General features: G+C 45.8%; 1 protein-coding gene and 2 non-coding genes across 4 annotated transcripts in view; all 3 read left to right on the forward strand.

The window, feature by feature from the left end:
• Positions 1-636: 636 nt before the first annotated feature.
• Positions 637-709, forward strand: TRNAK-CUU (transfer RNA lysine (anticodon CUU)). Its single transcript has one exon. It is a non-coding gene; the product is annotated as a tRNA-Lys (tRNA).
• Positions 710-9,256: 8,547 nt separating this feature from the next.
• The window catches only part of MORF4L1 (mortality factor 4 like 1), a 44,789-nt gene continuing 33,538 nt past the window's right edge, over positions 9,257-20,507 (forward strand). The window contains exon 1 of one of the 2 annotated variants that reach the window (XM_066238287.1): positions 9,257-9,413. In XM_066238287.1, the coding sequence (XP_066094384.1) occupies positions 9,374-9,413 (40 nt within the window). In that variant the 5' untranslated portion in view covers positions 9,257-9,373. The remainder of the gene's footprint in view (positions 9,414-20,507) is intronic. The other variant, XM_066238288.1, reaches the window with a different exon arrangement.
• Positions 10,949-11,024, forward strand: TRNAA-AGC (transfer RNA alanine (anticodon AGC)). Its single transcript has one exon. It is a non-coding gene; the product is annotated as a tRNA-Ala (tRNA).

The raw sequence follows: 20,507 nt of genomic DNA on the forward strand, positions 1-20,507 counted from the left end.
TAATGCCCCTCCCCCACTCGGAGATGCTAAGTCTGTAGGATAACCATCTTTCCTTTCAGTTTTGTGTGTGTGGCAAACGCTGTTTGCTATTTTCAACAGCAAAATTTCAGAGTCTGCTTTAGCTTTTTAATCGTTTTATGTTGTGTGAACAGTAGGGCATGGCTAAGTTGAACCACCGTTGGGCCCTAGAAAAACCCCAGGAACCTCAAAGCCATTACGGGGCAGAGAGGTCAGCTCTGTAGGCATGCTCTGAATTCGGGTCTTTTCTGGAAGGACGGCGGACTTTCCTACTTCCGTATTCTGCACGTTGTGTCGGGGACACCCTTGGTCCCCGCAGCGGGTGCATGCTCCGCCTGTGATCTCTGTGGCAACCGGGAACCACGGGCTTGAGTCCTGTCTCAACCGGAGTCCGGGACCACCTGCACCCACCGCCCCCTCGCTGACCGCTAGAGGGCCGGTTGTGGATTTTACTAATCAGTAAATTGGTGCGCACTTAACCATACATAAAATACGTTTGAGAGTAGAGGGAAAGTTTATCCCTGTAAAATGTAATCTAATACAAAACGTTAATCTCTGAGCAAGGTGACACAACCTCTTTACTTTGAAGGGATCTAGAAAAAAGGGCAACTTCCGACTGCCCGGCTAGCTCAGTCGGTAGAGCATGGGACTCTTAATCCCAGGGTCGTGGGTTCGAGCCCCACGTTGGGCGGCTCTTTTACTCTTTTTTTTTTTTTTTCTTTTCCCCTTCCCCAGTTCGATCTCAGACTTTATCCGGAGTTTCTTATTTTCAAACAATTCAGAACACAAAACACTATTAAGCCTGAACTGGTTAAAAGGGGAAACCATGAAACTAGAGAGCAATTTCATTTTACAAATACACGGTTAAAGGTTCTTTGATGTAGAAAACTTTGTTATGGAGTGGCTTATTGAAGGGCAGTGTAAAAACTGAAGGTCAGGGAGTAAGAAGACCTGAATATTTATGAAATTGTGAATTTCATAAATTTTGCTGAGGTGATCTCGGTCAAAATATTAGGAATGTGCATTTTTGAATTAGTAATTCAAACTGAAAAATTTCCTTCAGCCATTTTTATTCATTTTAGATTGTTAAGAGGAGCAGGAAGCGTCAACTCCTATATGTGCCTTGGCCAGGCAAGCCCAGGGTTTTGAACCAGAAACCTCAGTGTTGCAGCTCAATGCTTTATCCACTGTGCCACCACAGGTCAAACTGATTTTGGTCTTAAAACATCTCCCAAAGCAAATAATTATATTCTCCTAAAATAACTCAATTTCTTGGGGCAGAACATTGCTTTTATGTTAACAGCTGTGAGTTCTTTTCTTGTCTTATATATTTTCTATAATTACCAGCAATTTTCAAACATTCTCCACAATTACCATATGTTATATCATCAATTCAGGACACAATTTCTGACTTTGGAAGAAACACATGGAAATTTTCAGAATCAGAAATAAAGGTCCCTAAATACTGCTTTTATTACAGAGGCATACTTCCAGTGGTGGGATTCAGCTGGTTCGCACAGGTTCAGCAGAACCGATACCTACGTAATTTTTTCTTGAGTTCGGCGAGCTGGTTGTTAAAAACTGGTTGTTAGAACAGCACTTGTCACCTGGCCTGTGGTGGCGCAGTGGGTAAAGTGTTGACTGGGAACACTGAGGTTGCTGGTTCAAAACCTTGGGCTTGCCTGGCCAAGGAACATATAGGAGTTGATGCTTCCTGTTCCTCTTAACTCTCTAAAATGAATCAAAGGAAATCTTTAAAAAAGACTAAAATGGCTGGAGGGGAAAATTCAGTTTGAATCACTAATTCAAAAATGCACATTCCTAACATTTTGACTGAGAGATCACCTCAGCAAAATTTATGAAATTCACAATTTCATAAATATTCAGGTCTTCTTACTCCCTGACCTTTAGTTTTTACACTGCCCTTCAATAAGCCACTCCATAACAAATAGTTTTCTATATCAAAGAACCTTTAACCGTGTATTTGTAAAATGAAGTTGCTCTCTAGTTTCATAGTTTTCCCTTTTAACCAGTTCAGGCTTAATAATGTTTTCTGCTCCTCTCCCTTCTCTCTCTCTCTCTCTTTCTCTGTCTCTCTAAAAAAAAAAAAAAAAATGGCACTTGTCATCAGGGCTCTCTCTAAGGTGGGCACCTGGGCAGCTGCCCAATGTGGAGGTCACAAATTTACATTCCTTACTCTTTTTTTAAATTATTTTTTTTTGTTTGTTTGTTTTTTTAAATTTTTATTTATTCATTTTAGAGAGGAGAGAGAGAGAGACAGAGAGAGAGGAGAGAGAGACAGGGGGGAGGAGCTGGAAGCATCAACTCCCATATGTGCCTTGACCAGGCAAGCCCAGGGTTTCGAACCGGCGACCTCAGCATTTCCAGGTCGACGCTTTATCCACTGCGCCACCACAGGTCAGGCTTTAAATTATTTTTTTAAGTTTATTCATTTTTTTTTTTTAGAGAGGAGAGACAGAGATAGAAGGGGGAAGGAGCAGGAAGCATCAACTCCTATATGTGCATTGACCAGGGAAGCCCAGGATTTCGAACCACAGGTGACCTCAGAATTTGAAGTTGACACTTTATCCACTGCGCCACCACAGGTCAGGCCATTCTTTGCTCTTTTTTAACATTCACCTATACAACAGCATATTCTAAGCACCTCTAGTAACATTCATTCCGTCCATAGGTGAAAAAAATTGTAAGTGAGGATGCCAATCAAGAAGCAATATGCAATATGTTAAATGAGTTTTATTGTTTTTTGCCAGGTATTATTTAATATTTTTCATGAATATTTTATTTTATTTATTTATTTTAAAGATTTTATTTATTCATTTTAGGGGAGAGAGAGAGAGAGAGAGAGAGGAGGAGGAGAGGAGCAGGAAGCATCAATTTCCATATTTGCCTTGACCCAGCAAGCCCAGGGTTTTGAACCAGCAACCTCAGCATTCCAGGTTGACACTTTATCCACTGCGCCACCACAGGTCAGGCCTTTTCATGAATATTTTAAAACTCTTTCTTATAATGTAGTTTTGTGTACCTCTTCTATTGTTCTTATTTAAGTATTAAATGCATGAAATAATAAACTACCTTTCAGTATATCGCTTTTTTAGACTTAAAACCGTCATTAGGGTAGAGACCCAGCTGTTAAATTATTTGAATCCCACCACTGAGTACTTAATCTCAAGGTGATGAGAGGTGAAGTAGAAACTTCCAAAAGGTAAATCCCAGCAGAGAAAAACAAAGTTAAATTGATGAGAAGTCAGTGAAGACATCAAACATTCATTTCAAATCTAAGATTGGTGTTATGAGTTGAACTGTGCCGCCCAAAAATTCATGTGAAGTCCTAACCTCTGATGCCTCAGAATGTGTCCTTATTTGGAAATAAAGTTATAGATGTAACTAGTTAAGATGTGGTGGTAACCAGAGCAGAATGGACTCTTAATCCAGTCTAATTGGTGTCTTTATAAAAAGGAGGAATTTGGAGACAAACATACACACGCACAGGAGAACGCCATGTGAAGATGAAGGCAGAAATCTGGGTGATGCTTTAACAAGCCAAGGAATGTCAGAGATTTCCAGCAAACTACCAGAAGCTGGAGGAGGGGCATGGAACAAATTCTTCCTTACAGCCCTCAGACAATAAATTTGTTGTGTAAGCCAGTTTGTGGCACTCTATTATGGTAGTCCCAGAAAACTGATATTATCAATGTTCTACTGGGAGGTGATTTTGATTTTAATGTTTTTATACCTTATATTAAATAATTGGTATCTTCATTTCATTTCAAAAGCCTTAGGAAAAGCAATGGTTTGTTTCAATGTTTTGATGTTGGAAAATGGGTAGGTAAGGGATTTTTCACTTTTTTATATTTCCAAAAAATTTCAATGATTATTGAATTATTTTGAAGTATTCTGCATTCAGAAAGTTTAAAAAAGTGTACTGGCAGTGGGTGGGGTCACAGAGAGGTCTTTGCCCTTTTTCTGAAGACTAGGACAGACAAGATGGTGTATAGACACCTGAAATGCAGGTTCTTGGTGGTGTCTGTGTTCATAGAAGGGCTTGTGTTAAAAGGAAGAGTGAAGGACAACTTGGAGAAATGGAGAGGGAGCCTGGAAGTGGTGGTGTGCATAGCAGTTCAGAGGAGGGTTTAGGAAAGACAGGGAGACAAGTGTAAGGCCTGGAGGATGTTGGGGACTGTCTGTGGAAGTATTTTGGGACTTGTCAACATAAGAAACATTCAAACCTGTAGATAATTTTTTTTTATTTATTCATTTTAGAGAGGAGAGGGAGAGACAGAGAGAGAGAGAGAGACAGAGAGAGAGAAAGAGAGAGACAGAGAGCAGGGGGGGAGGAGCTGGAAGCATCAACTCCCATATGTGCCTTGACCAGGCAAGCCCAGGGTTTCGAACCGGCGACCTCAGCATTTCCAGATCGACACTTTATCCACTGCGCCACCACAGGTCAGGCACTGTAGATAATTTTTTGTAAGTTTATTTGAGCCAAACTGACAACAATTGCCAGGAAGGAAAATCTCAACAGATAGAGAAAATGCTCCAGAGAATGGCAGTTTTGCATCTTATTTTATACATTACAATAAACGGAGGAGGCAGTCTGACCAGGTGGTGGCGCAGTGGATAGAGCGTTGGACTGGGATGAGAAGGACCCAGCTTTGAGACTCTGAGGTCGCCAGCTTGAGCGCGGGCTCATCTGGCTTGAGCAAAAAAGCTCACCAGCTTGGACCCAAGGTTGCTGGCTCAAGCAAGAGGTTACTTGGTCTGCTGAAGGCCCACGGTCAAGGCACATATGAGAAAGCAATCAATGAACAACTAAGGTGTCGCAACGAAAAACTGATGATTGATGCTTCTCATCTCTCTCCGTTCCTGTCTGTCTGTCCCTATCTCTCCCTCTCTCTGACTCTGTCCCTGTAAAAAAAAAAAAAAAAAAAAAAAGGAGGAAAAAAGGGGCTATATGAAATCCATTGGTGATAGATTAAGCAAGCAGGAGAAAGCAAAGTGGGTAAATCTCTGGGATTGGATAAAAAGTAAAAATAAATAGACAAATACTTCTTTTACATTGGTGGGTATAGGATAGGGAATACAACAATTAACATGGTAATAACACTGAGGGGTTTTGTGGTCTCTGCTCTGGTAAAGTGATTGTGCCCTGAGGGGTTTGGAAAAATAAATTATCCTGACATTCCAAAGGTATGTTATCTAGGTGCAAAAGGACAACAGACAGGCTCAGTGTAAAGCCAGAAGCCACGACCACTATCACAGCCGCCTGGCCCATGCAGGTTCCCATTGGATTCGGACAGTCAGTAAAGAAACAACGGAGCCAAAAACTGGTGGGCCATCATCTTTAATCCTAGTTTGCACCCGGCGGGCAAGTAAAAAACACACACTGAGCTCCAAAACCCACTCACATTCAGTGCTCACAAAGCTACTGACTTATTCGAGTTTCCTAGAATCAAAGGTTTCTAGCTCACCAGTCTTATTCACCTCTGTTCCCCATCTCCTTCCTTATCCCAGATACAAACTCTCACAAACTGGCCTCTCACTCAACACTCCACCATCTTGGCTGCTTTTCCTGGCCTCCTCCACGTGGCATTTCTCTGCTCTCTCCTCTAATATTAATCTCAGGAACCAAGAGAGCAAGCTCCCGTTCTGCCCCTATTTTATAGTGTAGAAATCCAAACCTTTAATCCAATATACAAAATAGGGAAGCCTGACCTGTGGTGGCGCAGTGGATAAAACGTCGACCTGGAAATGCTGAGGTCGCCGGTTCGAAACCCTGGGCCTGCCTGGTCAAGGTACATATGGGAATTGATGCTTCCAGCTTCTCCCTCTGTCTCTCTCTCTCCCTCTCTCTCTCCTCTCTAAAAAGAATAAATAAAATTAAAAAAAAAAATAGGGAAGTCTCTAATACAAAGTCACTTATCTGGGGCATGATGGGATTGTACCACCCCACATCAAAAAGGTTGGGAAGGGGGAGGGGGAGGGGTACAAAGAAAACTAGATAGAAGGTGACAGAGGTGTTGGGCAGATAAAATGTATTATGCTCACTTTGTTAAAGATGACACTGCCCACGTGGAGGCCGTTACCCAGGTGATATTAATGTGTGTTGGGGGTAGGCAGGATCGTTGTAGCCTGGGGCTTGGTTCTGGGATTAAGCCTTTCCCACCCTTTTTGATGTGGGGTGGTACAATCCAATCATGCCTCAGAGAAGTGACTTTGTATTAGAGACTTCCCTATTTTGTATATTGGATTAAGGGTTTGGATTTCTACACTATAAAATAAGGACGGAGCGGGAGTTTGGGCTCTTGGTTCCTGAGATTATCATTAGAAGAGAGAGCAGAGGAGAGCAGAGAAGGAGGCCACGTGGAGGAGGCCAGGAGAAGCAGCCAAGATGGCGGAGTGCTGAGTGAGATGCCAGTTTGTGTAGAGTTTGTATCTGGGATAAGGAAGGAGATGGGGAACTGAGGAGAATAAGGCTGGTGAGCTAGAAACCTTTGATTCTAGGAAACTCAGATAAATCAGTAGCTTTGTGAGCACTGAATGTGAGTGGCTTTTGGAGCCCAGTGTGTATTTTTACTGGCCCGCCGGGTGCAAGCTAGGATTAAAGATGACAGCCCATCTGCTTTTGGCTCCTTTGTTTCTTTACCGACTGTCCGAATCCAATGCGAACCTGCATGAGCCGGGCTGCTGTGACGGTGGCCCTGGCCATGCCTTCTGGCTTTATAAGAGGACAATCTGACTTTGGGTGATGGGTATGCAACATAACTGAATGACAAGATAACCTGGACATGTTTTCTTTGAATATATGTACCCTGATTTATTGATGTCACCCCATTAAAAAAATAAAATTATAAAAGAAAAAGAATGTAAAGCCAGCAGCCAGGGCTGCCAGGGCCACCATCACAGCAGCCTGGCCCATGCAGGTTCTCATTGGATTCGGACAGTTGGTAAAGAAACAACGGAGCCACAAACTGGTGGGCCATAGTCTTTAATCCTAGCTTGCACCCGGTGGGCAAGTAAAAACACACACTGGGCTCCAAAACCCAATCACATTCAGTGCTCACAAAGCCACTGACTTATCTGAGTTTCCTAGAATCAAAGGTTTCTAGCTCACCAGCCTTATTCTCCTCAGTTCCCCATCTCCTTCCTTATCCCAGATACAAACTCTACACAAACTGGCATCTTACTCAGCACTCCACCATCTTGGCTGCTTTTCCTGGCCTCCTCCATGTGGCCTCCTTCCGCTGCTGGCTCTACTCTCTCCTCTCTCTCATGCTAACCTCAGGAACCAAGAGCGCACTCTTTTTTTTTTTTTTTCTTTCCATTTTTCTGAAGCTGGAAACAGGGAGAGACAGTCAGAGAGACTCCCGCATGCGCCTGACCGGGATCCACCCGGCACGCCCACCATGGGGCGACGCTCTGCCCACCAGGGAGCGATGCTCTGCCCATCCTGGGCGCGATGCTCTGCCCATCCTGGGCGTCGCCATGTTGCGACCAGAGCCACTCTAGTGCCTGAGGCAGAGGCCACAGAGCCATCCCCAGCGCCCAGGCCATCTTTGCTCCAATGGAGCCTTGGCTGCGGGAGGGGAAGAGAGAGACAGAGAGGAAAGCGCGGCGGAGGGGTGGAGAAGCAAATGGGCGCTTCTCCTGTGTGCCCTGGCCGGGAATCGAACCCGGGTCCTCCGCACGCTAGGCCAACGCTCTACCGCTGAGCCAACCGGCCAGGGCCCCAAGAGCGCAAACTCTTGTTCTGCCCCCATTTTATATTGTAGCTTCACAATCTCTAATCCAATATACAAAATAGGGAAGTCTCTAATACAAAGTCACTTCTCTGAGGCATGATTGGATTGTACCACCCCACATCAAAAAGGGTGGGAAAGGCTTAATCCCAAAACCAAGCCCCAGGTTACAAGGATTCTCAACACACATTAATATCACCTGGGCAACGGCCTCACGTGGGCAGTACCATCTGCCCAACAAAGAAAAAGAATACTTTTACAAAAAAAAAAAAAAGCCTGACCTGTGGTGGCGCAGTGGGATAAAGCGTCGACCTGGAACACTGAGGTTGCCGGTTCGAAACCCTGGGCTTGCCTGGTCAAGGCACATATGGGAGTAGATGCTTCCTGCTCCTCCCCCTTCTCTCTCTCTCCCCTCTCTCTAAAAATCAATAAAAAAAAAAAAAAAAAAAAAAAAAAGGTGGAAAAGGCTTAATCCTAAAACCAAGCCCCAGGCTACAAGGTTCCTGCCTGCCCATAGCCCGCCCCCAACACACATTAATATCACCTGGGCTACAGCTTCCATGTGGGCAGCGCCATCTTTAACAAAGTGAGCATAATATATTTTATCTGCCCAACACTCAGTTAAGGTTACTAGGACAGGACTACCTGCCATAACTCGCTTGTTAGAAAGTTAATTTCAGACAATCCTATGTAGTTACTTTTGGTCTGAGTTTCTGAGGCCGCAATGCAGGCCTGTTCTGAGCTCATCGGTTTAGCAAGTAGCTCCTTTTCTTTCCCTCCACAGACTTTTATCCTACTTCCTGTTTGTTGAGCACCTATTCACTGTTAGGCCCTCAGTCTTCTGAGCATTTCTCACAGGACACCAATTTTGTAGCTGAGCAAACCAAGGGCTTTTCGTTCACGTTCTGTGTACATTCAGTAACAGATCATAGAAATTAAAGGCTGCATGAGTAGGGTGGCGTTGCACCCGATTTGGGCATTACACAACGGTATTCACCTAAGCCTCTTTCAGTGGCATGTAATGCTGCATGGTCTCAAAGGCCAAGTTCACTCCTGCATCCTGCGGAGTCTGCGCTAACCCCGGGGGTCCGCAGCCTACGTGGACTGGCAGTGAGCTGGCAGACTGTAGCCAAGCGGTGGGCCCTAACGCTGCCGCTCGGATCTCTTCTTGCAGGCCGCCTCACGCCATATCATGGTGGTTCGTATTGTCCGCGGGTCTTCTGCACACTAGGCCTTCCCCGTTCTTTATCGCCTCACGCACCACCTTACTCCCGGCCCCAAAACCGCCCACACTTAGATGGGGGATGGGAGGGAATGAGAAGGGCGCCCCTCCCCGCCCAGCCTGGAACTACCATTCCCGGCGTGCCACGGGCGGCGCGGCGCAGGGCGCGTGCGCAGCGGGCGCGGTTGGCGGGCGCGGCTGGCGGGCGCGGCTGCGCAGTCGCGGCACAGTGAGGTGTTTGGGCGCCGGCAAATCGCGCCGGGGATGTAGAACTGGTGCTGCCCACGGCGTCTGACGCGAAGTTGGGTGGGGTGGCGAGTGGGGGGCGGTAGTCGGGGTGGTGGGAGAAGGAGGAGGCGGCGGCAAATCCCTATAAATGGCGCCGAAGCAGGACCCGAAGCCTAAATTCCAGGAGGGTGAGTCCGGGCTTTGGGTGAGGCAGCTAACGGAGGCTGGGCGGCAGGCGGGTGGCGCGAGGCCGGCGGCGTTTTGTGCAGAACCGCATTGCGGCGCGGGCCTGGGCGCGGCTGGGGAGAGCGTTTTGTGAGCCAGGGGCGCCCTGCGGCACTGACGAAGCCGAGGGGGCGCGGGCGCGGGCTCACCGGGCCTTCCTCAGCATCTGTTGTTTTGAGGGGGCGGCGCAGACGAGGGAACGGTGGTGGGAGGGTCGGGCGTCATGGCGGCGCTGATGGGGTGGGGAGGGGTGCGGGCCCGCCACGGATGGACGACCGCTAGCGCTGGGGGGCCCGCGAGCCCGGGTCGGGGGCGTCGGGTGGAGGCGCCGAGCTGCAGAGAGGCGGGCGGCGCGACCGGGTGGGAGAGCCGCGCCGTGAAATGGCCGCCGCAAGATGGCCGCCGGCGTCTCCCCGCGCCCACCTCCGCGGGGCGGGCGGCGGCGCTTTGTGCTGCCTGCAGGCAACGCTTTGCGCTCGGAACTGCGGAGTGCGCGCTCGCGGTGCGGCAGCTCGTAAAAAGATGAATAAAGCCAGGAACACGCAGTGTGATGAGGCGTCCGTTTACAAGCCCCGTTGCCTTCATGCTATCCTTTAAATACCGCAGTTGATTAATTGCAACAACATCTGATTAACAGTGAAATTTTTATTGGCTTTTGACCAACAAAGCTTTTTGGCTGACGATAGAACCTGGTCTCCAGTGGAAGAAAGCTCCTAAATTTCATTACTAATGCATCCATTTACATGTATTAAGGGGGTGGCGTAATCGTATACTAAAATGAAAGTAAAACTCTGACGCTTTAAAATTGCCTTCGTTGCTGTTGGATATGTGTGCTGCTTACTACAGATGTCCAGATGGCTGCAAAAATCTTTTGTGGTAGTGATTTTTAAAGTTTAATTACTTAAAAGAGTCCTATATCCAAACCCCATGTATGTTGTAACTGTGGAATATTCAAGAAGTTTTTAATGGTATTTTTAGTAATGATTGACTCTTTATGCCTTTCACATTGAGGAGCTATGACCACACCTTCTATAGATTCTTTTTTTTAAACTAGGTGTTTTAAAGTAGTGATTTTTATTTTATTTTTTCTGAAGTTGGAAATGGGGAGGCAGACAGACTCCCGCATTTGCCCGACCAGGACCCACCTGGCACGCCCACCAGGGGGCGACTCTCTGCCCATCTGGGGTCTCGCTCTGCTGCAATCAGAGCCATTTTAGCACCTGAGGCAGAGGCCATGGAGCCATCTTCAGCGCCCGGGCCAGCCTTGCTCCAATGGAGCCTTGGCTGCTGGAGGGGAAGAGAGAGACAGAGAGGAAGGAGAGGGGGAGGGGTGGAGAAGCAGATGGGCCGGGAATAGAACCCGGGACTCCTGTACGCCAGGCCGATGCTCTACCACTGAGCCAACCGGCCAGGGCATAAAGTAGTGATTCTTAATCTAGAGTCAGTGAACGTAACTCATAAGTTTCTTGAACTTGCTCGGGAAAAATTGTGTTATTGGGCCCTGGCCGGTTGGCTCAGTGGTAGAGCGTCGGCCTAGCATGCGGAGGACCCGGGTTCGATTCCCGGCCAGGGCACACAGGAGAAGCGCCCACTTGCTTCTCCACCCCTCCGCAGCGCCTTCCTCAATGTCTCTCTCTTCCCCTACCGCAGCCAAGGCTCCATTGGAGCAAAGTTGGCCCCGGGCGCTGGGGATGGCTCTGTGGCCTCTGCCTCAGGCGCTAGAGTGGCTCTGGTCGCAAAATGGTGAGGCCCAGGATGGGCAGAGCATCGCCCCCTGGTGGGCATGCTGGGTTGATCCCGGTCGGGCGCATGGGGGAGTCTGACTGTTTCTCCCTGTTTCCAGCTTCAGAAAAATGCAAAAAAAAATTGTATTATTGTCTAACTGAAATTTAGTATTTCAATTAGGAATGTAGCACCCCCACAAAAAACAACAACAACAACCCAAAACAGCCCAGTAGTCTTAGCAGCACGTTTTCCTATTCCAGCATTACGGTTGTGGAAGATAAATGCTCATTACTTAAAAATTGTGGTAGCTATAGGGTCAGCAGCTAACCAGTGAGTTCATGTAATATTATAAAACATTTAAAATCCTTCTCTTTTTTATTATAGTTGGATTCCTTTGAAATACTGTGTGCTTTATATATTTATAAAAACATTCTAGGAAAAGGCGCATTGGCTTCACCAGACTGTCAAGGGTAGGTGACACAAAAAGTCAGTCTCTCTTGTAGGACATCAGAGGAGGAAAGTCACTGTGGTTTGAGATGGCTTTATGGAGAAATGCTTTTTTTAATTCTACCAGAAGGCTGGTATTGTGGAGGTGGGGGGGGGGGGTAACAGCCAATGAGAATTGGTATGCTGCTATACTGGTGAATTAGAGAAGAGTGGGAACCAAGGTGCTCTTTTTTTTTTTAACCTTTTCTGTTGAATTTGTTGGGGTGACACTCGAGATCACTCTTAAGGTTTTGAAAGCTGCCCAAGAGAGTCTCTGTCCTTACCATCATTTTCCAGATGTGTTTTTTACTTTTGTGTCAAAGCTGTTGTATAACTGTAATTAAGAAGTTTTAATTATTTATATAACATGTTAAGAAAAAGTCATCTAAGGGAAAAGGAATACTGTAACAGTTATAATAAAACACTGCAGAAGAAATTGAGCTTAATGTAAGGGAAATATGAATTATCAGAAATAGTATTTTATCATAATTCCTTTAAACCCTATTATTTTCTCACTTAATAATGGTACAACATATGCCCTGGCTGTATAACTTGTTAGAACGTTATCCTGATATACCAAGGTTGTGGGTTTGATCCCAATCAGGGCAACATATAGGAACAGATTGATGCTTCTCTCTCTCTTTCTCTTCCCCCTTCCCCCCTCTTTCTTGTTCTCCCTCTATTTCTAAAATCAATAAATTAAAAGAAAATTTAAAGAATGAATTAAAAAAATAATGGTGCAACATGTTAAGCAATTTTTTTATTTAGACAATTTTAAGGGGGTGACATTAATTAGGGTACATAGATTCAGAGAAAACATCTCCAGGTTATTTTGACATTTGATTATGTTGTACCTATCACCGAAAGTCAAATTGTCTTCTTTACCTTCTATTTGGTTTTCTTTTTGCCCCCTCCCCCGCCACCACCTCCCTCTATGTTAAGCAGTTTTTATTTTTTATTTTATTTTTGGTTTTTTTTTGTATTTTTCTGAAGCTTGAAACGGATAGACTCCTGCATGTGCCCGACGGGGATCCACCCAGCACGCCCACCAGGGAGCGACGCTCTGCCCCTCTGGGGCGTCACTCTGTCGCCACCAGAGCCACTCTAGCGCCTGGGGCAGAGGCCAAGGAGCCATCCCCAGAGCCCAGGCCATCTTTGCTCCAATGGAGCCTCGGCTGCTGGAGGGGAAGAGAGAGACAGAGAGGAAGGAGAGGGGGAGGGGTGGAGAAGCAGATGGGCGCTTCTCCTGTGTGCCCTGGCCTGGCCGGGAATCGAATATGTTAAGAAGTTTTTTTTTTTTTTTTTATTCATTTTTAGAGAGGAGAGAGAGACAGAGAGGGAGAGAGAGGAGAGAGAGAGACAGAGAGAGACAAGGGGGGAGGAGCTGGAAGCATCAACTCCCATATGTGCCTTGACCAGGCAAGCCCAGGGTTTCGAACCGGTGACCTCAGCATTTCCAGGTCGACGCTTTATCCACTGCGCCACCACAGGTCAGGCTGTTAAGCAGTTTTTAAGCACAGTGACTGCTTGCACTGGACTTGGTCTTCCACTTGAAATTCTATTAAAGCATAGTATAAAGAAAGCTGTTGGACATCTAGCCTGTAGGTAATAGGAAGGCCCATTGTCTTGTCAGGAATTGAGAGACTGGCTGATTCTGGCCTTTCAGTGATAACTCCTAGTAAGGGAGGGTGGGGAACTGGAACCTTATTCTTGAATTTAAGAGCATGGGGCGGAATTACCTTTGTAGTTTGATATTAGAAAGGATTAAGAATGGAGAAAGGTTTTTATTTTTTTAATGCTTTTTTATTTTTATTTTTTGGTATTTTTTTCTGAAGTTGGAAATGGGGAGGCAGTCAGACAAACTCTCGCATGCGCCCAACCGGGATCCACCCGGCATGCCCACCAGGGGGCGATGCTCTGCCCATCTGGGGCATTGCTCTGTTGAAACCAGAGCCATTCTAGCGCCTGAGGCAGAGGCCATGGAGCCATCCTCAGCACCCGCCCAACTTTGCTCCAGTGGAGCCTTGGCTGCGGGAGGGGAAGAGAGAGACAGAGAGGAAGGAGAGGGGGAGGGGTGGAGAAGCAGATGGGCGCTTCTCCTGTGTGCCCTGGCCGGGAATTGAACCCGGGACTCCCGCACGCCAGGCTGACGCTCTACCACTGAGCCAACTGGCCAGGGCCTGAGAAAGGTTTTTAAAAAATAAAATCTGTCCTGGCTGAATAGCTCAGTTGGTTAGCAGTGGTTGGCAAACTTATTAGTCAACAGAGCCAAATATCAACAGTACAACGATTAAAATTTCTTTTGAGAGCCAAGTTTTTTTAAACTTAAACTATATAGGTAGGTACATTGTTATTAACCTAATTAGGGTACTCCTAAGCTGGCTTTTGCTAAAAAGGTCCTCAATCTGATTGAGCTGCATGTGGCTCGCGAGCTGTGGTTTGCTGACCACTGGGTTAGAACATTGTCCTGAGACACAGGTTGCTGTTCCGTCCCCAGTCAGAGCACATATAGGTACAGATGTTCCTGTTCCTCTCCTGCTGTCTCCCTCACTCTAGTCAATAAAAGAAACATTTAAAAAAAATCTAATGTTATGGTTTGCTCTTTCCCCAATTGCTAGTCTTTCTCTCCACTTCCATGAAAATTAAGCATTTATCCTGGGTCATACTCCTTAGCCAGTGCCATATTTTTCCAACAGAATATTAAGGTCACGTAGCTAGAATGGAGATCAGAGGGCCTTAGCCTCAGTGCAACTGTCTTTGGCAGCAGCAACCAAAAGTAGACTCAGTAACTTTACTTTGATCAAATTTCTCTATGAACTAATTCCTGTGCTGTGGTCCACTCTGAAGACCATTTTTATGGTGCCTTTAAAGTTTACCTGTAGAGAAATTGAGACACAGGTCTGATCTTTGCTGCGGCTATTTACCTTATTTATGTCCACGTGGCCTCCTTGCCCACAGTATTGAACAATGGCTGTAGGCCAGGTCTTTCCTCAGCTCCAGGCATGTTCTCAGCTGTTTACTAGATGGCTCCATTTTGGGTGTGCTATAACCACTAACATATTTCAAGATTGAACTGAAAAACTTCTCCCTCCATTTCCTGTCCTAGTTAATGCTTTCCAGCAGCCTGAAAGTAATTTTATTCTCTTTGTATTTTTGCATAGTTATCCTTAATTTCTACTTTTGGTTTAGGCCTATTTAGCTTATCCCAGGCTGTTCGGAGAAACCTTTGACCGGTCTCCCTATTTTCAGTCTCCACTTGAATCTCTGCATAGGCCCTGCAACCTCAGACAGTGGTTCTTCAGAGTAGACCACTGTATAGGAATTACATAGAGAATTTTTTTTTAAAGATTTTATTTATTCATTATAGAGAAGGGGTAGAGAGAAGGGGGGAGGAGCAGGAAGCATCCACTCCCATATGTGCCTTGACCAGGCAAGCCCAGGGTATTTTTTTTTTTCTTTCTTTCTGAAGCTGGAAACGGGGAGAGACAGACTCCTGCATGCGCCCGACCGGGATCCACCCGGCACGCCCACCAGGGGGGCGATGCTCTGCCCCTCCGGGCGTCGCTCTGCCGTGACCAGAGCCACTCTAGCGCCTGGGGCAGAGGCCAAGGAGCCATCCCCAGCGCCCGGGCCATCTTTGCTCCAATGGAGCCTTGGCTGCGGGAGGGGAAGAGAGAGACAGAGAGGAAGGAGGGGGGGGCGGGGGTGGAGAAGCAATTGGGCGCTTCTCCTGTGTGCCCTGGCTGGGAATCGAACCCGGGTCCCCCGCACGCCAGGCCGACGCTCTTCCGCTGAGCCAACCGGCCAGGGCCAAGCCCAGGGTTTTGAACCAGCAACCTCAGCGTTTCCAGGTTGACGCTTTATCCACTGCACCACCACAGGTCAGGCGAGAAATTTGATCAAAGTAAAGTTATTGGGTCTGCTTAAGGCATGGCCAACATATGGTCTGCGGGCAGGATTCAGCCTGCATAATGAGTTTATGCGGCCCGCTATTAAATTTTTAATATTCTCCGCTACTTTGAAATTTCAGCTATGCAGAAGCAGAAGCGTCTTTGATTATTGGAAATTGAGATATTTTAAGAAGATAGTGATATGCGGAAAAGAATTCCGCGTGTGACTAATCTAGGGTTAACTTCTAATAATTGGTCGAATGGATTCGCAGTACTTCTTTATTTTTAAAAAAATTCCATTATAAAGATTTACAACTTTTGTACTCGTCCGTACTCGATACAAACTGTTTAGCGGTGATGTGAAACCCACATTCTTTTAGGCGGAGTTTGCCAGTTCGCACCCAAGTTCAAACAATTCGTTATTTTTGTGGTCAAGTGTGCTGAATCAAGTAGCGTTGTAGCATAGACAATAGCTGCAGTTGATAACTGAAAACGTGTCCAGGCTGTTTTTAAAACGAAATAATTGTTTTATTTGTGATATAACCCCTTCAAGCTCATTCTATTAATTAAATATTGTTTTGATTGATTGCATTACAGTTTGGATATTTATACAGTATATGATTATATTTTTATTAAAATAATTTATTATATTTTTATTAATATAATTAATGTATATTAAAATTTTTTTCACTCTTACATTTATTCATAAACAAACTACATGATAAAATTTTGTTTACTTAAATCGTTTTTGTATTTAACATTTAAAAAAAATTTTTTTAAATTCATTTTAGAGAGGAGAGAGGGATAGAGAGAGAGAGACAGGGAGAGAGAAGGGGGGAGGAGCTGGAAGCATCAACTCCCATATGTGCCTTGACCAGGCAAGCCCAGGGTTTCGAACCGGCGACCTCAGCATTTCCAGGTCGACGCTTTATCTACTGCGCCACCACAAGTCAGGCCGTATTTAACATTTTTTAATTTTGATATTTTGTCCTGCCAGTGAAAAAAGTTTTCTAATCTGGCTCGGGGGCAAAAACTGTTGGCCACGCCTGGTCTACTTGGAGAGATCTTGATATAGTTCTCTGGTGAGGTTTGAAATCTGTAGTTGTGGCCCTGGCCAGTTGGCTCAGCGGTAGAGTGTCAGCCCTGTGTGTGGAAGTCCTGGGTTCGATTCCTATCCAGGACACACAGGAGAAGCGCCCATCTGCTTCTCACCCTTCCCCTTCTCCTTCCTCTCTATCTCTCTCTTCCCCTCCTGCAGCCAAGGCTCCATTGGAGCAAAGCTGGCCTGGATGCTGAGGATGGCTCCATAATCTCTGCCTCAGGCGCTATGATCGCTCCTGCTGCAAGGGAGCAACGCCCCAGATGGGCAGAGCATCGCCCCCTGGTGGGCATGCTGGGTGGATCTTGGTTGGGCACATGCGGGAGTCTGTCTGATTGCCTCCCCGCTTCTAACTTCGGAAAAACACAACCCCTCCCCAAATGTTTGTTTAAGTGAGAGGAGGGGAGATAGTGAGACAGACTCCTGCATGTGTCTGGACCAGGATTCACCTGGCTGCCCCATCTGGAGCTGATGCTTGAATCAATCAAACTATTTTTTAGCACCTGAAGATGAGGCGCTCTCACCAACCAAGCTATCCTCAGTGCCCGGGGCCAATGCTCAAACCAATCAAGCCATTGGCTGTGGAAGTGGAGGAAGAAGGGGAGAAGCAGATGATTACTTTCTTATGACCTGACTGGGAATTGAACCTGGGACTTCTATATGCCTGGCTGATGCTCTGCCACTGAACCAACTGGCCAGACCCTGAAATCTGTTGTTTTGAAAACTGCACCAGCCTGACCAGGCTGTGGTGCAGTGGATAGAGCATTGGCTTGGGACAATGAGGACCCAGATTTGAGGTTGCCAGCTTGAGCATGAGGTTGTTTGCCTGAAGCCCAAGGTTGCTGGTTTGGCTGGAGCCCACCCCTCAGGCACATATAAGAAAGCCATCAGTGAATAACTAAGGTGCCACAACTATGAGTTGATATTTCTCATCTCTCTTCCAGTCTGGCTGTCTATCCCTGGCTGTCCTTCTCTCTCTGTCTCTTTAAAAAAACAAACCCCATACTAAAGCCCTCACCAGTTGGCTCAGTGGGTGGATGGAGTGTTCGCCTGATGTGTGGAAGTTCCAGGTTTGATCCCTGATCAGGGCACACATGAGAAGCGACCATTTGCTTCTCTTCCCCTTCTTCTCCCCCTTCTTTCCCTCTTTCTCCCAGCCAGTGGCTCTTTTGGTTTGAGTGTTAGCCCTGGGCGCTGAGGATAGCTTGGTTGATTCCAGCATCAGCCCCAGATGGAGGTTACCAGCTGGTTTCTGGCTGGGGTGCATGTGGGAGTCTGTCTCTCTATCCCCTCTCCTCTCACTTAAAAAACAAAAAAACCCAAACTGCACCAAGAGACTCTTGTTCAGATTTGGGAATCCTGTACAGAATAGAAAGTCCAGGTTTCATAACATGACATAAAGGCATTCTGTGATCTGTGTAACTTGTACTTCTACTTTTATGTTTATCCTATGTTCCAGTGATAGTGTACTGTTTATATTTAAATAGTAATGTGACCTTAACATGTTTCTCTGCTTTTGTACCAGTTGTCTTCCACCTGTACCCTTCCCTGTGACCTTTACAGTAGTTCATCAGTTGCTGTTTTTTATTTTTTTTTAAATTTTATTTATTTATTCATTTTAGAGAGGATGGGGGGAGATAGAGAGAGAGAGAGAGAGAAAGGGGAGGAGCAGGAAGCATCAACTCCCATATGTGCCTTGACCAGGCAAGCCAGGGTTTTGAACCGGCAACCTCAGTGTTTCCAGGTTTACGCTTTATCCACTGCGCCACCACAGGTCAGGCGCAGTTGCTGTTTTTTAATAATTTTTTTCTTAAAATTTATTGATTGATTTTAGAGAGACAGGGAGGGAAGGGGAGGGGGGAGAGAGAGAAAGAAAATAAAGAAAAGCATTCATTTGTTTGAGTTAGTCTTGCATTCATTGGTTGCTTCCCGTGTGTGCCCTGACCGGAAATTGAATCTGCAGCCTTGGTATTTCGGGATGACACTCTTAACCCAGTGGTAGTCAACCTGGTCCCTATGGGTGTTCCAGCTTTCATGATGGGGAGCAGCGGAGCAACCAAAGTAAAAATAAAAAGATAGATTTAACTATTTTTTTCTTTTTGGGGGGGGGCTCGATCAGAAGGACTTGGGCCCTATAGTAAGTTGTTTTATAAAGATTTATTCTGCCAAACAGCGAAAATCTGACATAAAATACTTGGCAAGTAATTATTACATGCTTTAACTTGCTATAACTCTGCTTTATAATTTTTTTTTTTTTTTACAGGGACAGAAAGAGAGTCAGAGAGAGGGATAGATAGGAACAGACAGGAATGGAGAGAGATGAGAAGCATCAATCATCAGTTTTTTGTTGCGACACCTTAGTTGTTCATTGATTGCTTTCTCATATGTGCCTTGACCGTGGACCTTCAGCAGACCGAGTAACCCCTTGCTCAAGCCAGCGACCTTGGGTCCAAGCTGGTGAGCTTTGCTCAAACCAGATGAGCCCGCGCTCAAGCTGGCAACCTCGGGGTCTCAAACCTGGGTCCTCCGCATCCCAGTCTGATGCTCTATCCACTGTGGCACCGCCAGGTCAGGCTGCTTTATAAATTTTATAAAGTAAGTTACTTCCCTACTGTATAAATCACCATTATTGTGGAACCGGTGGGTGGTTAGAAAACTACTAACAGATACAAAAGTGGGCGGTAGGTATAAAAAGGTTGACTACCCCTGCTCTAACCCATGGAACTAATTGGCTAGGGCAATCACTCTTATTGTTTGTGAAGATAGTTAAAGTATGAAATTTGGGGGATTATGCAAAAGTATATGCTCACTTATTGGTGCCCCCATTAATCAGAAAGTGTTTATTTACCACAGGCAGGCACATGAAAGACACTGGGTAAATATGTTGAAAATGAATATACAGATTTGCTGTGTGATAACAGTATTTCAGATTGAAGGTTTATAAGTTGTGGTCAGTTTTGAAAACTGTGTTTTAAAAGCAGTAATTTTTTGCCCTGGCCGGATAGTTCAGTTAGTTAGTGTCATCCTGATACACGAAGGTTGTAGATTTGATCTCCAGACAGGGCACACACAAGAATCAACCAATGAATAAGTGGAACAATTCTCTCGGAAGTAATTTTTTTTTTCTTGAGAGACAGGGTGAGAAGCATCAACTCATAGTTATTTTCACTTTAGTTGTACATTGATTGTTTCTCATATGTGCCTTGACCAGGGTTGAGTCAGTGTCTTCTGGCTCAAGCTAGTGATCTTTGGGCTTAAGCTGGCGAGCTTTGAGATCGTGTGGATCATCTCCCACTCAATTTAGTGACCCCACATTGATGAGCCTGTGCTCAGAGCTAGTGTGACCACAGGTTTTCGAGCCAGTGACCTCAGTGTTCAGGTTGATGCTTTATCCACTGTGCCACTACTGGTCAGGAGGCTAAAATCTTCTTTTTCTTTTCTTTTTTTTTTTGAGAGAGAGAGGCAGGGAAAGAAGAGACTGGAACATCAGGCCATCAAGCTTGCTTCTGTATGTGCCCTGACTGGGGAATCAGAATCAAACCAGCAACCTCTTTAAGTTCTGGAATACATTCCAGCCAATGCAACCAATGGAGCTATCCCCCCAGGACTTGCCTTCTTGGGGTTTTTTATTTTTATTTTTTTTGAGACGGGAGGGGGAAGCATTCATTTGTTTTTTCACTCAGTCCTGTGTTCATTGGTTTGCTTCCTATATATGCCCTTAACTGGGGAATGGCAACCTTGTCATTTCAGAGTGATACTCTTTTTTTTTTTTTTTTAAACATTTTTTTAGAAGAGAGAGAGAATGGGGGAGGGCAACAGGAAGCATCAACTCCCATATGTGCCTGAACCGGGGAAGT

This window comes from Saccopteryx bilineata, chromosome 7, assembly GCF_036850765.1.
Source record: "Saccopteryx bilineata isolate mSacBil1 chromosome 7, mSacBil1_pri_phased_curated, whole genome shotgun sequence".
Taxonomy (NCBI): domain Eukaryota; kingdom Metazoa; phylum Chordata; class Mammalia; order Chiroptera; family Emballonuridae; genus Saccopteryx; species Saccopteryx bilineata.